At 43.3% G+C, this 9,941-nt stretch overlaps 1 protein-coding gene across 1 annotated transcript in view; it reads right to left on the bottom strand.

Annotated features, from left to right (window-relative positions):
- LOC147433516 (acid beta-fructofuranosidase-like) overlaps nucleotides 1-9,941 on the bottom strand; it is a 29,445-nt gene continuing 19,504 nt past the window's right edge. Inside the window, exons 4-7 of the mRNA XM_086490194.1 lie at nucleotides 1,548-1,709; nucleotides 1,067-1,275; nucleotides 565-655; nucleotides 1-393 (exon numbers count right to left, since the gene is read on the bottom strand). Coding sequence (XP_086346320.1) covers nucleotides 193-393; nucleotides 565-655; nucleotides 1,067-1,275; nucleotides 1,548-1,709 — 663 coding nt within the window. The 3' untranslated portion in view covers nucleotides 1-192. The remainder of the gene's footprint in view (nucleotides 394-564; nucleotides 656-1,066; nucleotides 1,276-1,547; nucleotides 1,710-9,941) is intronic.

Genomic DNA, 9,941 nt, shown 5'->3' with positions numbered 1-9,941 from the left:
TGAAGGATTAAAGGGCGGTCTTACCTTTGAAAATTAGCATGTGGTATCAAGCTATTTATTACAAGGAGGTTCTTCAACAAATAATAGTAGCTTCAAATAATGAAGCTCTTATCAATTGCCAATTCAATAAACTACAAAGGATTCGTTCATTAAGCTTTTAAAAAGAATTTGTCAACCCAAAAAGAAGAGTTTCTATCGTGTAAGTGGATTAATATAATGCATATTAGTGTTGGAAATTTCATATGCTTCAAATTGCCTCACTATTACTTCTTGGTGTGCATCATTAAATAAGTATAAATTAGCAGATGCATCCAAAGCAATTGTTGGGTAGACTCTAGAGGTAATTACTGTCCTTCCTCCTTGTGCAAATGTCTCAATAATGGAGTGATCCACCTAACACCAACAAAGAATTCAAGCATTTAAGCATTTCCAAGTGAGCATACCATACGAAACTTTTATTCTCTTAATTATCCTCCATTTAAGGAACAAAGCAATAGCCTTTTCACTTGTGTAGGACTTAACGTTGCTTGAGAAACTTGGCGTCTAAAGTCATTTTACACTTACAATTATTCGAAGGGTTAGTTCATCTTCCTCTTCCTTGATAGTCACAAGGGCTCCATGTGTACCATTGTCCACATGTGATGCTAATGATGACCTGTAAAATAGTTATACTTAGAATAATATAAAGAAAAGATAGTTTTTGGAATTTGTGCATTAACTGTAGGTTGCGAACTAAATTGGGATTCCTATATTTGAGGATGCTTTGACAATTACAATTAGCAATTTTATAGTACGTATTATCAAACATTTAAGCTCTATCATTGATGTAATATTTCAATAGAAAGGAGGTAAGTGTTGATGAGTGTAGTGCACTTCTTTATGTTGGGTACAACCATATGTGGTATCTAGTCTAGAGAAATTATGTCTTTCCAAAAACTTGATGGCAAGATTTTTCTTCTTCCTGAAATATTATTTGCTTGAGCTCATAAAATTATCTTCAGAAAAATAGATTTAAAATATGCCTAAAACATAGTTGAGCAAAAAAAAAAAAAGATGACATCAATACCTAGTTAAGTCGTTGATGATGAATGTCTTCTGAGACAAATAGGAAGTGCTTTTGTTGTAGATGCTTTCCATGATAAGGTAGAAATAGACTCCTGTGTACTCTTGGAGGTCTTCAGATGATAAAACATAGACTCCAAATGGTCCAAAGGTATAATTTTCTTGTAATATACATTCAACAGATGGTTTTGCAAAGCTCAAAACGATATCCCACTTAAAAAAAAAGAAGATACTATTAAACCCTAAGGAGAATCCAATCTTTTCTTAGATTTAGAGCTCTATTTGAAAATATGCTATGATAAATTGAAAGACTATCCTATGTCTTCAAATATTGAGAAAGCTCTCTTGTTTGCATTTCAATAAAGAAAATCAACTAGTATGATATTGAGATCTTTTATTGATGTCATTGCAAGGTATCCAAAACTTACGAAGTTAATTGTTAAGTGTGCATGCAACTTGTAGATACATACACATCTCTTGATTACCTGTGCTCCTTTAGCTCCTTCAATTTTGATTCTTGTACCACTTTCCAGGGTGACATCAGTAAATGAAATATTTCTTTTGTACAAACTTCTGATTTCTTCAATGGGCCATTGAATCAAGCTATCTTTGGTGATATTGTCAAACCAAACTTGTCGTGGCATGCTCTAAATTTCAAATCCAACATTATTGTTCCATAAGATTAGAGAGTAGACTCGATGCAGCATCGAAGAAATTTAATGCTCACAAAAGTAAAGAATGTTGAAATTGATGCGATAAAAGTCTTTTATTTATAAGCACCAATTCACTACCAAAATCATCTCTCTCTCTCTCTCTCTCTCTCTTTCTCTCTCTCTCACACACACACACACACACACACACACAAAATGTTCGAGATTGTTAAAGAGGGAAATGATTGTTTAAGGCCTCTCCCTTGCTTGTTTTGATCCTTTTCTTATGATGTGAAGTGCATTTAAAAGCACGATATTGCAAGTGGAGTAAGAAAAAACGCTTCGGTTTAGTAACTCGAGGGAGACTCATGCTAAGAGTGTAGAATTTTCTGAGAGCAATATCGTAATGTAAAAGGATGTGTGGTCTAAACTTGACTACCATATCGAAATCTTTTACAAAACTATTTGAAGGGGGTTAAGCAGACTATAGTATGATCAAATGCCCATGTGGCATCATTCCAAAGTTAACAAAGTAAGGGCATTTAATTTGCTAAGAAGATTGTAAGAAAGCATACCCACTAGCTAACTCAAGCCTGCGACAATACACACTTCAAGCTTTCTTTTCTTAATCATTGTGCCCATTATTTGTACATGGGAAATTTCCTACACAATTAGGAGCTGCTGATCTCATGAAAGTGGGTTATTGCTAGTATCACAAAGCACCAACAAGAGGCAAAATATATAATAGAACGAAAACTAAAAAGTTCTGAGAAATTTCTTGCCCATCAAAGATAGAAATTACTTGCCAGTTCAGGTTAGAGCATTTCTGAATTTCAGAAACAAAGAAAATCTTGATTGATTAATTGAACCTCAATTTATGGTATTTTGGCTTGATATATATTTTATAACCGCCCAGTTGTATCATCTAGAGCCTCTCTAATGTACCTATGCATTAGTAAAGGAATACCACAAAGGATGCTGGCTTTGGAGCAGCGCATCTCTGAGTGGCACTCCAGATGCTTGTGCCAAAATAATTCAGTTGTGTTTTGTTATGAAGGGTTGAGAGAGATGTGAGGGGGCTGAGTACCCCCCCATGACCACCATGAACCACAAACCAAGCCCCCCACATGCCCTAAATGTATAGGGGTCAAAGATGGAAATATCTGTCTTCCCAAGGTCAAGTGGTAACTCTCCATCTACCCAACGTGGTGGTGCTGTCTCATGATCACTTATGCCGACGTCGCGACCATATATTGTGTGTCCTCCTCTAAAGTGCACAAGTGTGTCCAAAAAAAATTGCTAAGTCATGATTGGAGTGCCGAACCACCAAGCAAGAACGAATGAATATATCCCCCAAGGATCGTATGCCAGCTGAAATCAGCTATCATGTAATACAACAGTCACCGATAGACCGCACGGACCACTACCTAACCGTGTCCTGTTAAGAGGTAGCATCCTCCAATGCACATAACGCAAGCCAATAGGCTGCTGTCCACCCAAAAACACAACCGTGAGGGGCTGAAAACGCAGCTGTAAGGTGAATTTCAGTGTGCTATTATGCTCCCAGTCCGTACCGGAGCGGTGCATGGGGTCCAACAAGAGCAAAGCTTTCTGTGCACAGCCCTACAGAGCTTTTCTTTGTTTTCAGCCCTCGAGACTGAAAACAGAGAAAAAAAGAGCACCACACTGCAGAGTACCTACAAACTAGTGCCACAACAAACATCTTACAGGTCGCGGCACCGGATGCCACACTGATGAAAGAGGATGGTTGATCCAGCAAGAACAGGGCATGTACACAGCGCTTCCCCCCTCTGCAAAGCGCAGCCAGGTGCACAAAAAAGCTACAGCCAGTAAAAACAAAACTACGTCCTCCAAAACACAGCTGCAGAAAAAACACAAAAGCTCGGGGCACTTCCTGCAACTGAATGGCGTCAAAAGGCCAGTGCTGGGGAAGATCACTAAAATTTTCCTGCAAAAAATGCAGGGCCAAAGTTCTTCATGACCAAAGGCAGCAAGTGTAAGGCGCCCAATGGCCCAGAGTGGGCAACTGAACATAAGATGAGCGAGCAGTTGGCCCAATAGTGGCTGGCTGGACAAAGATGCAACTTACATGCTATGCATTGGGTGGCCAGCCCAAGAGACACAATAGCTATACAAGTATGCCCTGGATCATGGTCCCCCCAAGCAGCAAGAGTGTGAAATACTCTACCCCAAAAACTAGGCTCACGGCATGGAGTATCTGGCACCATGTCCAAGATGCCTTGTCTAAGCCATGACCCATCAACAAGAAGACAAGGTTATCATCTTCACCCTCATAAGTAAGGTGAGAATTCAAAAACTGTAGCAACCAGCAGACTCCACCCCACGACACAAAGCTTGTGTGGAGACCCACTCTACATAGCAGAGCGCATACCTCTCGCCAACCGTATGATTGTCACAAAGTGATGACATGGCATGTCAGGATGGACAAACCCCATTGAAGCTGACAAACTTAAATGTTATAAGCTGTTTTGTTCCAACTTATGGGGTCCCGTCTGATGGGGCCCAGGGGACACTAGAACAAAAAATAAAGCAAAGACCACGAATTGCGTGGACTGCTGACATGGCACAGAGTACGGATCTCCGCAATTTACGGTAGGATGCTGGCACAGAGTACGGATTTCTGCAATTTTCGCCGCAAAAAACGCTGACAGTTTTGGCGCAAGGCCATGAGCGGAGATGCTTTTGGGACCAGAGCTTTTAGGACCTGAAACTTTTCGTGTACTGCTTTTGGGTCTATGGCCTTTAAATAAATTGCTAGGGCCTCTCTTCCTCAGATTGGCTTGGGAGCACTGAGCAAAAAGAGGACTCTCGGACGTTGTACTTTGCCAAGAATTAATATAAAAAAGAAATACCGAAGTACAATATCCAAGGATCCTCTCTCTGCTCAGTGCTCCCAAGCCAATCTGAGGAAGAGAGGCCCTGACAATGCATTTAAAGGCCTCAAGCCCAAAAGCAGTACATGAAAAGTTTCAGGTCCTAAAAGCTTTGGTCCCAAAAGCATCTCCGCTCATGGCCTTGCGCCAAAAATTGTGTAAATCCGTACTTTGTGCCACATCAACAGTCCATGCAATTCTTGGTCTTTGCTTTATTTTATTGTTCTAGTGTCCCCTGGGCCCCATCGAACGGGCCCCCATAAGTTGGAACAACTTATAACATTTTAGTTTGTCAGTTTCAATGGGGTTTGTCTGTCCTGACATGCCACATCATCACTTTGTGACAATGATCATGAGGACAAATGGAAAGATAGTGAGGACACTCTCATCCATGTGTGAAGTACATCTTGTACAAGTCTAATAATGGCTAGCACTGCCAGCCGATGTCCCTCCAAGAAAACCAACATGGACAATCAACCACATAAACGTACGGAAATCCAAACGCTGTGCCACGTCAGAGGCATGTCGTAAATTGTAGAGATCCGTACTTTGTGTCACGTCAGCAGTCCATGCAATTCTTGGTCTTTGCTTTATTTTATTGTTCTAGTGTCCCTTGGGTCCCATTGGACGGGACCCCATAAGTTGGAACAACTTATAACATTTTAGTTTGTCAGTTTCAATGGGGTTTGTCCGTCTTGACATGCTACATCATCACTTTGTGACAATGATCATGAGGACAAATGCAAAGATAGTGAGGACACTCTCATCCATGTGTGAAGTACATCTTGTACAAGTCTGATCATGGCTAGCACTGCCAACCGATGTCCCTCCAAGAAAACCAACATGGGCAATCAGCCACAAAAAGTACAATATATGCCAGCTGATCTGCTAATTCCAAAGATAGGACTACTAGTACATGAAAGCATGAGACATCCCAGCATGCAACCAAAAGCGTAACTGTGTAGGTTTACAAACCTGACTCTACTGTCTCAAGGGACTATGCCGACCAATGTAGGCAAAAAACTCAAAAAATGACATTATTTAAGCTTGATCTGTAGCTAAAGGCTAGCATCACTCCCTCGGATCCCAAGATAGCTTTGGCACAAAACAACCCTTCCATAACCATAAATGCCACACGTGGACATCCTCAGTCAAGAAAGCTGCCACAAATGGATGATGTGGCATGACCTAGACTAGTCACTGAACCCGAAGAGACGAGGAGTCGTCAACCCGAGCAAGCACCAAACCTAAGAGCCAAAATCTGACCGTATGTCACGTGCACATGGCTCTGTGTGCCACGTGGACATGCTTCATGGACTTCTAGAGCCAGTTTTCCCCTTTCTCCTGTTAAAGTTTAGGCATCTCAAGTGAACTGCCCAATGTGATCCCATTATTTAGTTTGGCTTTTAGGTATTTATTTACTTGTTTGTCAAAGTCTTGGGTAGGGCAATTTAGTAGGATTGATATATAAGCAATCCCTTGCCTCCATTGTATACATATTCAGTTATTCATTGCCAAGGTTGATTGGTTCAAGAGACTCTCTCTCTCTCTCTCTCTCTCTCTCTCTCTCTCTCTCTCTCCCCCCTTGGTCTCCGCATTGTCGACTTTGACATGGTATCAGAGATCGTGCTTGAAGGCCTTGGCGTGGAGGAGCAGCCCACAAGAGAAGAGGAGAGCACTTGTCGTCGGCATCTCTCCTGGCCTCCCTCTACAAAAGCATTCTAAAATGCTGCAGCAAATTTCTGCCTTCCCTTTCCTGTCGGCAGTGCCCCAGGAGCCCACGAGGCCCTTCCCCTCCTGCATTTTTTAAACGCTGCAGTGCAGCGGTGTCGGACAGCCACTCCACGAGCGTTTTGAAACGCTGCAGAACCTCCTCCCGTTGGCGCAAACTCCCCTGCCAGCGAGCGTTCTGAAACGCTACCAGTGGCAAGCACTTGCTCCCTCCTCATGCTGAGCATTTTAAAACGCTCATAGCCGCCTCCTAACCTTGCCCGCCAGTTTTTACTAAGCAGCGTTTTAAAACGCTGCTGGCTGGAGTTGGTAGATAGCCTTGGGCAGCAGAGAAGGAGTGTAGCAGCCTAGTCTTGGAGCGGCTTCGTGCTAATTAAGAACTTGAGGAGAGTTTGGAGCAGTTTTGGGAGCGGGATTGTGTGGACCATTGATTTGTTGAGGGCTCCCACTCGAAATCGGTGCGGCTTGGGAGATGAAGAGGCGGGAAATTAAAGTTGAAAAGGCGGATTATGGAGCAGTTTGGCATAAGCCGTGGAGCGGATTGACATCGGCTTGGACGAAACTCTTAGCCCTTGTTATGCACAGTTTATTGTGGAGCTTTGAAGCGGCTGTCGGTGACAGAGTTTCGAATTTCAGAGAGGGATAGCAGATTGTGCGGAGCCCATTGAGTGTGGAGTTCCCTTTGCATCAGCTTGGATCTTTTACGGCTTGGTTTGTAGGGCCATTTTTTGGAGTGCGAGAAGGTACCCGATTACCAGATCTTGCAACTTCAAAATGGCCTCCCCTTGCTTGTCCGCCCGCGACGACATCGACCAAAGACAACCAAAAGCTATGGATAACGGATCGTTAACCATCCATTTAGCGGCCTATGCACCGGCGTAGTTCTCAAGGAACCCAACAAATTGTTTGGCTCTAGTTTGTGAAGTCAAAAGCAAATGGAGGAGTTTGCTAGAGTACAACGGCAAAGGTCAGTTGGACAAGGATGGCAGTACCAATACTCAGTTAGCTGCCTTGGTACCCACGAGGTACGATCACAGTTGTCATGAATGTGACTCAACGCTTTGTTTGGCTCGAGAATTTGAAGCCAAAGGCAAAAGCAGGAACTCACACAAAGACAAGAATAAAGGCAAGCTGGACAAAGATTACAATAATAAAGATTTGGCAGAGGAGATCGACATGGCACACGTGGCGGTGGCCACAGTGGCCTCGACGTCAGATTTCTAGTCAAATGGAAGGTGCCACCACTAGCTTCAGCCAGAGAGATACTTGTGAGTGGTTGGGAGGGGCAAGCAATGCTCCCTATAATTAATTTGGACCTTGTGTTGGAGTTCAAGTTATTGGTGTTTGGACCCGTAGGTCGGAGTTCAATGCACATGCATCTAGCAGGGAACCAATCAGACGTTTAAAACACTAGGGATGGGCGCGTCAATTCATTGTTGTTGGTCGGATCATGGACAGGATGTGTTCTAGAGTTCATTATCTTGGAGTTTTATATTTTGGACATGATGTGTTCATAGTTCACGAATGGGGATTATTGGACGTAGTATGGTCTACAGTTCAAAGTTTCTTCAAAGGCAACCAATGCTCAAGATGGCATTACTTTCAGGTACAAAGTTGAGGAGAGCAACACCGAGGTGTATCCAGTAGTTCAAGGCCTTCTATTGGGGTGTCCATGGTAGCTTCTTCATCGACTTGGGTCTCACTATTGATGTCCACTATGAGCTACAGAGAGGGTGTTAAAGTTTAGGCATCTCAAGTGAATTACCCAATGTGATCTCATTATTTAGTTTGGCTTTTAGGTATTTATTTTACTTATTTGTCAAAATCTTGGGTAGGGCAAATCATTAGGATTGCTATATAAGCAACCCCTTGCCTCCATTGTGTACATATTTAGTTATTAATTGCCAAGGTTGATTGGTTCAGGAGACTCTCTCTCTCTCTCTCTCTCTCTCTCTCTCTCTCTCTCTCTCTCTCGTGCTCACTAACCTTAGTCTCTACGCTTCCGCATCGTCGACTTTGACACTTCCTAGATAGGAGTGTCTAGAAGGATTAGTACCAACAATTTTGTGAGCCTATTCGCACGACCTACATGTCCGGACGAGTCCATTAGATTAGGTTTTCCAACTTTGGAACCCTCTTGCATTAATGGTTTGTACAAGCATTTTGACAGATGTTGTTACACTACCGTGGACATCTGGCATGGCATGGATATAGTTTTACGTTAGAGGAATTCAACGAGCCATTCCTTGCGACGATCGGATTCTCGGGTGGACAAATGTGCGACAGTTTCACCCAGAAACTGACCCTTGGTCAAACTTATAAATTAAATCATTTAATAATTTAATTTGTTTAGTTGGTGGACAATTTGTCCTACCTAGCCCTTAGCAGATTTATAAGCCCTTACCCTTGTCTATAAAGGCCCATTTGCCTTTGTCTTATCATCAGTTTCAAGTAGCGCTGGCCAAGGAGCAGTCAGCCCAGTGTTTTTGCGCAATTCAGCCAGCGTTTTCAGCAGCAGGTCATCAGCCCTAGCGTTTTTGCTGAAAGATCGCCATTTCAGCCCAGCTCCAGAAAATCCAGCAGATCAGCCTCAGCGTTTTCAGACATCAGCCTTTTTCTGTCGTCGAAAAGTGGCTTAGATCTGTGTTCACAGCTTTCCCATTGCGGTCCGGTACTTTGGTAGCCATCGAGCCTCTCCTCAGCCATTCCCTCGCCGGCATCGAATGCTCCATTGCTGGTCTTCCCCTTGGTGGCCATCCGCAATCCCACATCGAGAAGGATCCAACAGTGCATCAAATCAGCCCGAAGGTGCCTCGTCTTGAGGAGCTACCACGGCGACAATAATCATTCGAGTCACTTGAGGTATTGCATGTGTACACATTCCATTTACACAATCTAAAGCAAATACCACATCGGCAATGGTTTGGGGGGCCCTTGAGAGGGTTGGTTGGGACCCCATCGGGTGTCACTCTCCACTCTCTCTCTCTCTCTCTCTCTCTTCAAGGAAAAGTAAAAGTAGCCATCATTCAAGCTAAAAGGAATCACTAATGCAAGGAAAGAAAGGAAAGGATTTGTGAAGTGTAAAACTAGATCTTCACCCCGCTGCACCTGACATTGGTATCGGAGCTTTGAAGATTTTGCACTATCCGCTAATCCCCAAAAAGTTTGTTTTCTTTCTTGTGTTTTTGGTTGTGTTGGCAGCCGTTTGGTGTATACTCCTCCCACTTTTGGAACAACAAGCGTGCCATTGCGTGTAGGAAAGTGCGCCTTGAGCGTCAAGAAATAGTAACCAATTATATACCGGGTGTTGCATGCAAGATGCACCAACGAGGGGGTAGTCTCCCGAAGATTAATCTATGATCTCCCTTGAACCAAGAGAGAAAATCCTTGCATGGTCAAGACTCGTAGCCGTATTAAGACCTCCACCAATCAAGAAGGCGAGCAAGTTCCATCTACGGATCCTCCCCCCATGAGCCCTCCTCCTACCCCTCCCTCTTTGCCACCATACCCCATGGATGCTATGAGGCTCAAAGGCAAGAAAGGGAAGCCATGTGTGATCTCATCATCACTTTGGCGGTGTGAT

This window comes from Adiantum capillus-veneris, chromosome 19 (genome assembly GCF_014529385.1).
Source record: "Adiantum capillus-veneris isolate H3 chromosome 19, ASM1452938v2, whole genome shotgun sequence".
Taxonomy (NCBI): domain Eukaryota; kingdom Viridiplantae; phylum Streptophyta; class Polypodiopsida; order Polypodiales; family Pteridaceae; genus Adiantum; species Adiantum capillus-veneris.
The sequence above is the reverse complement of the archived record's forward strand: the minus strand, read 5'-3'. Positions and strand labels throughout refer to the sequence as shown.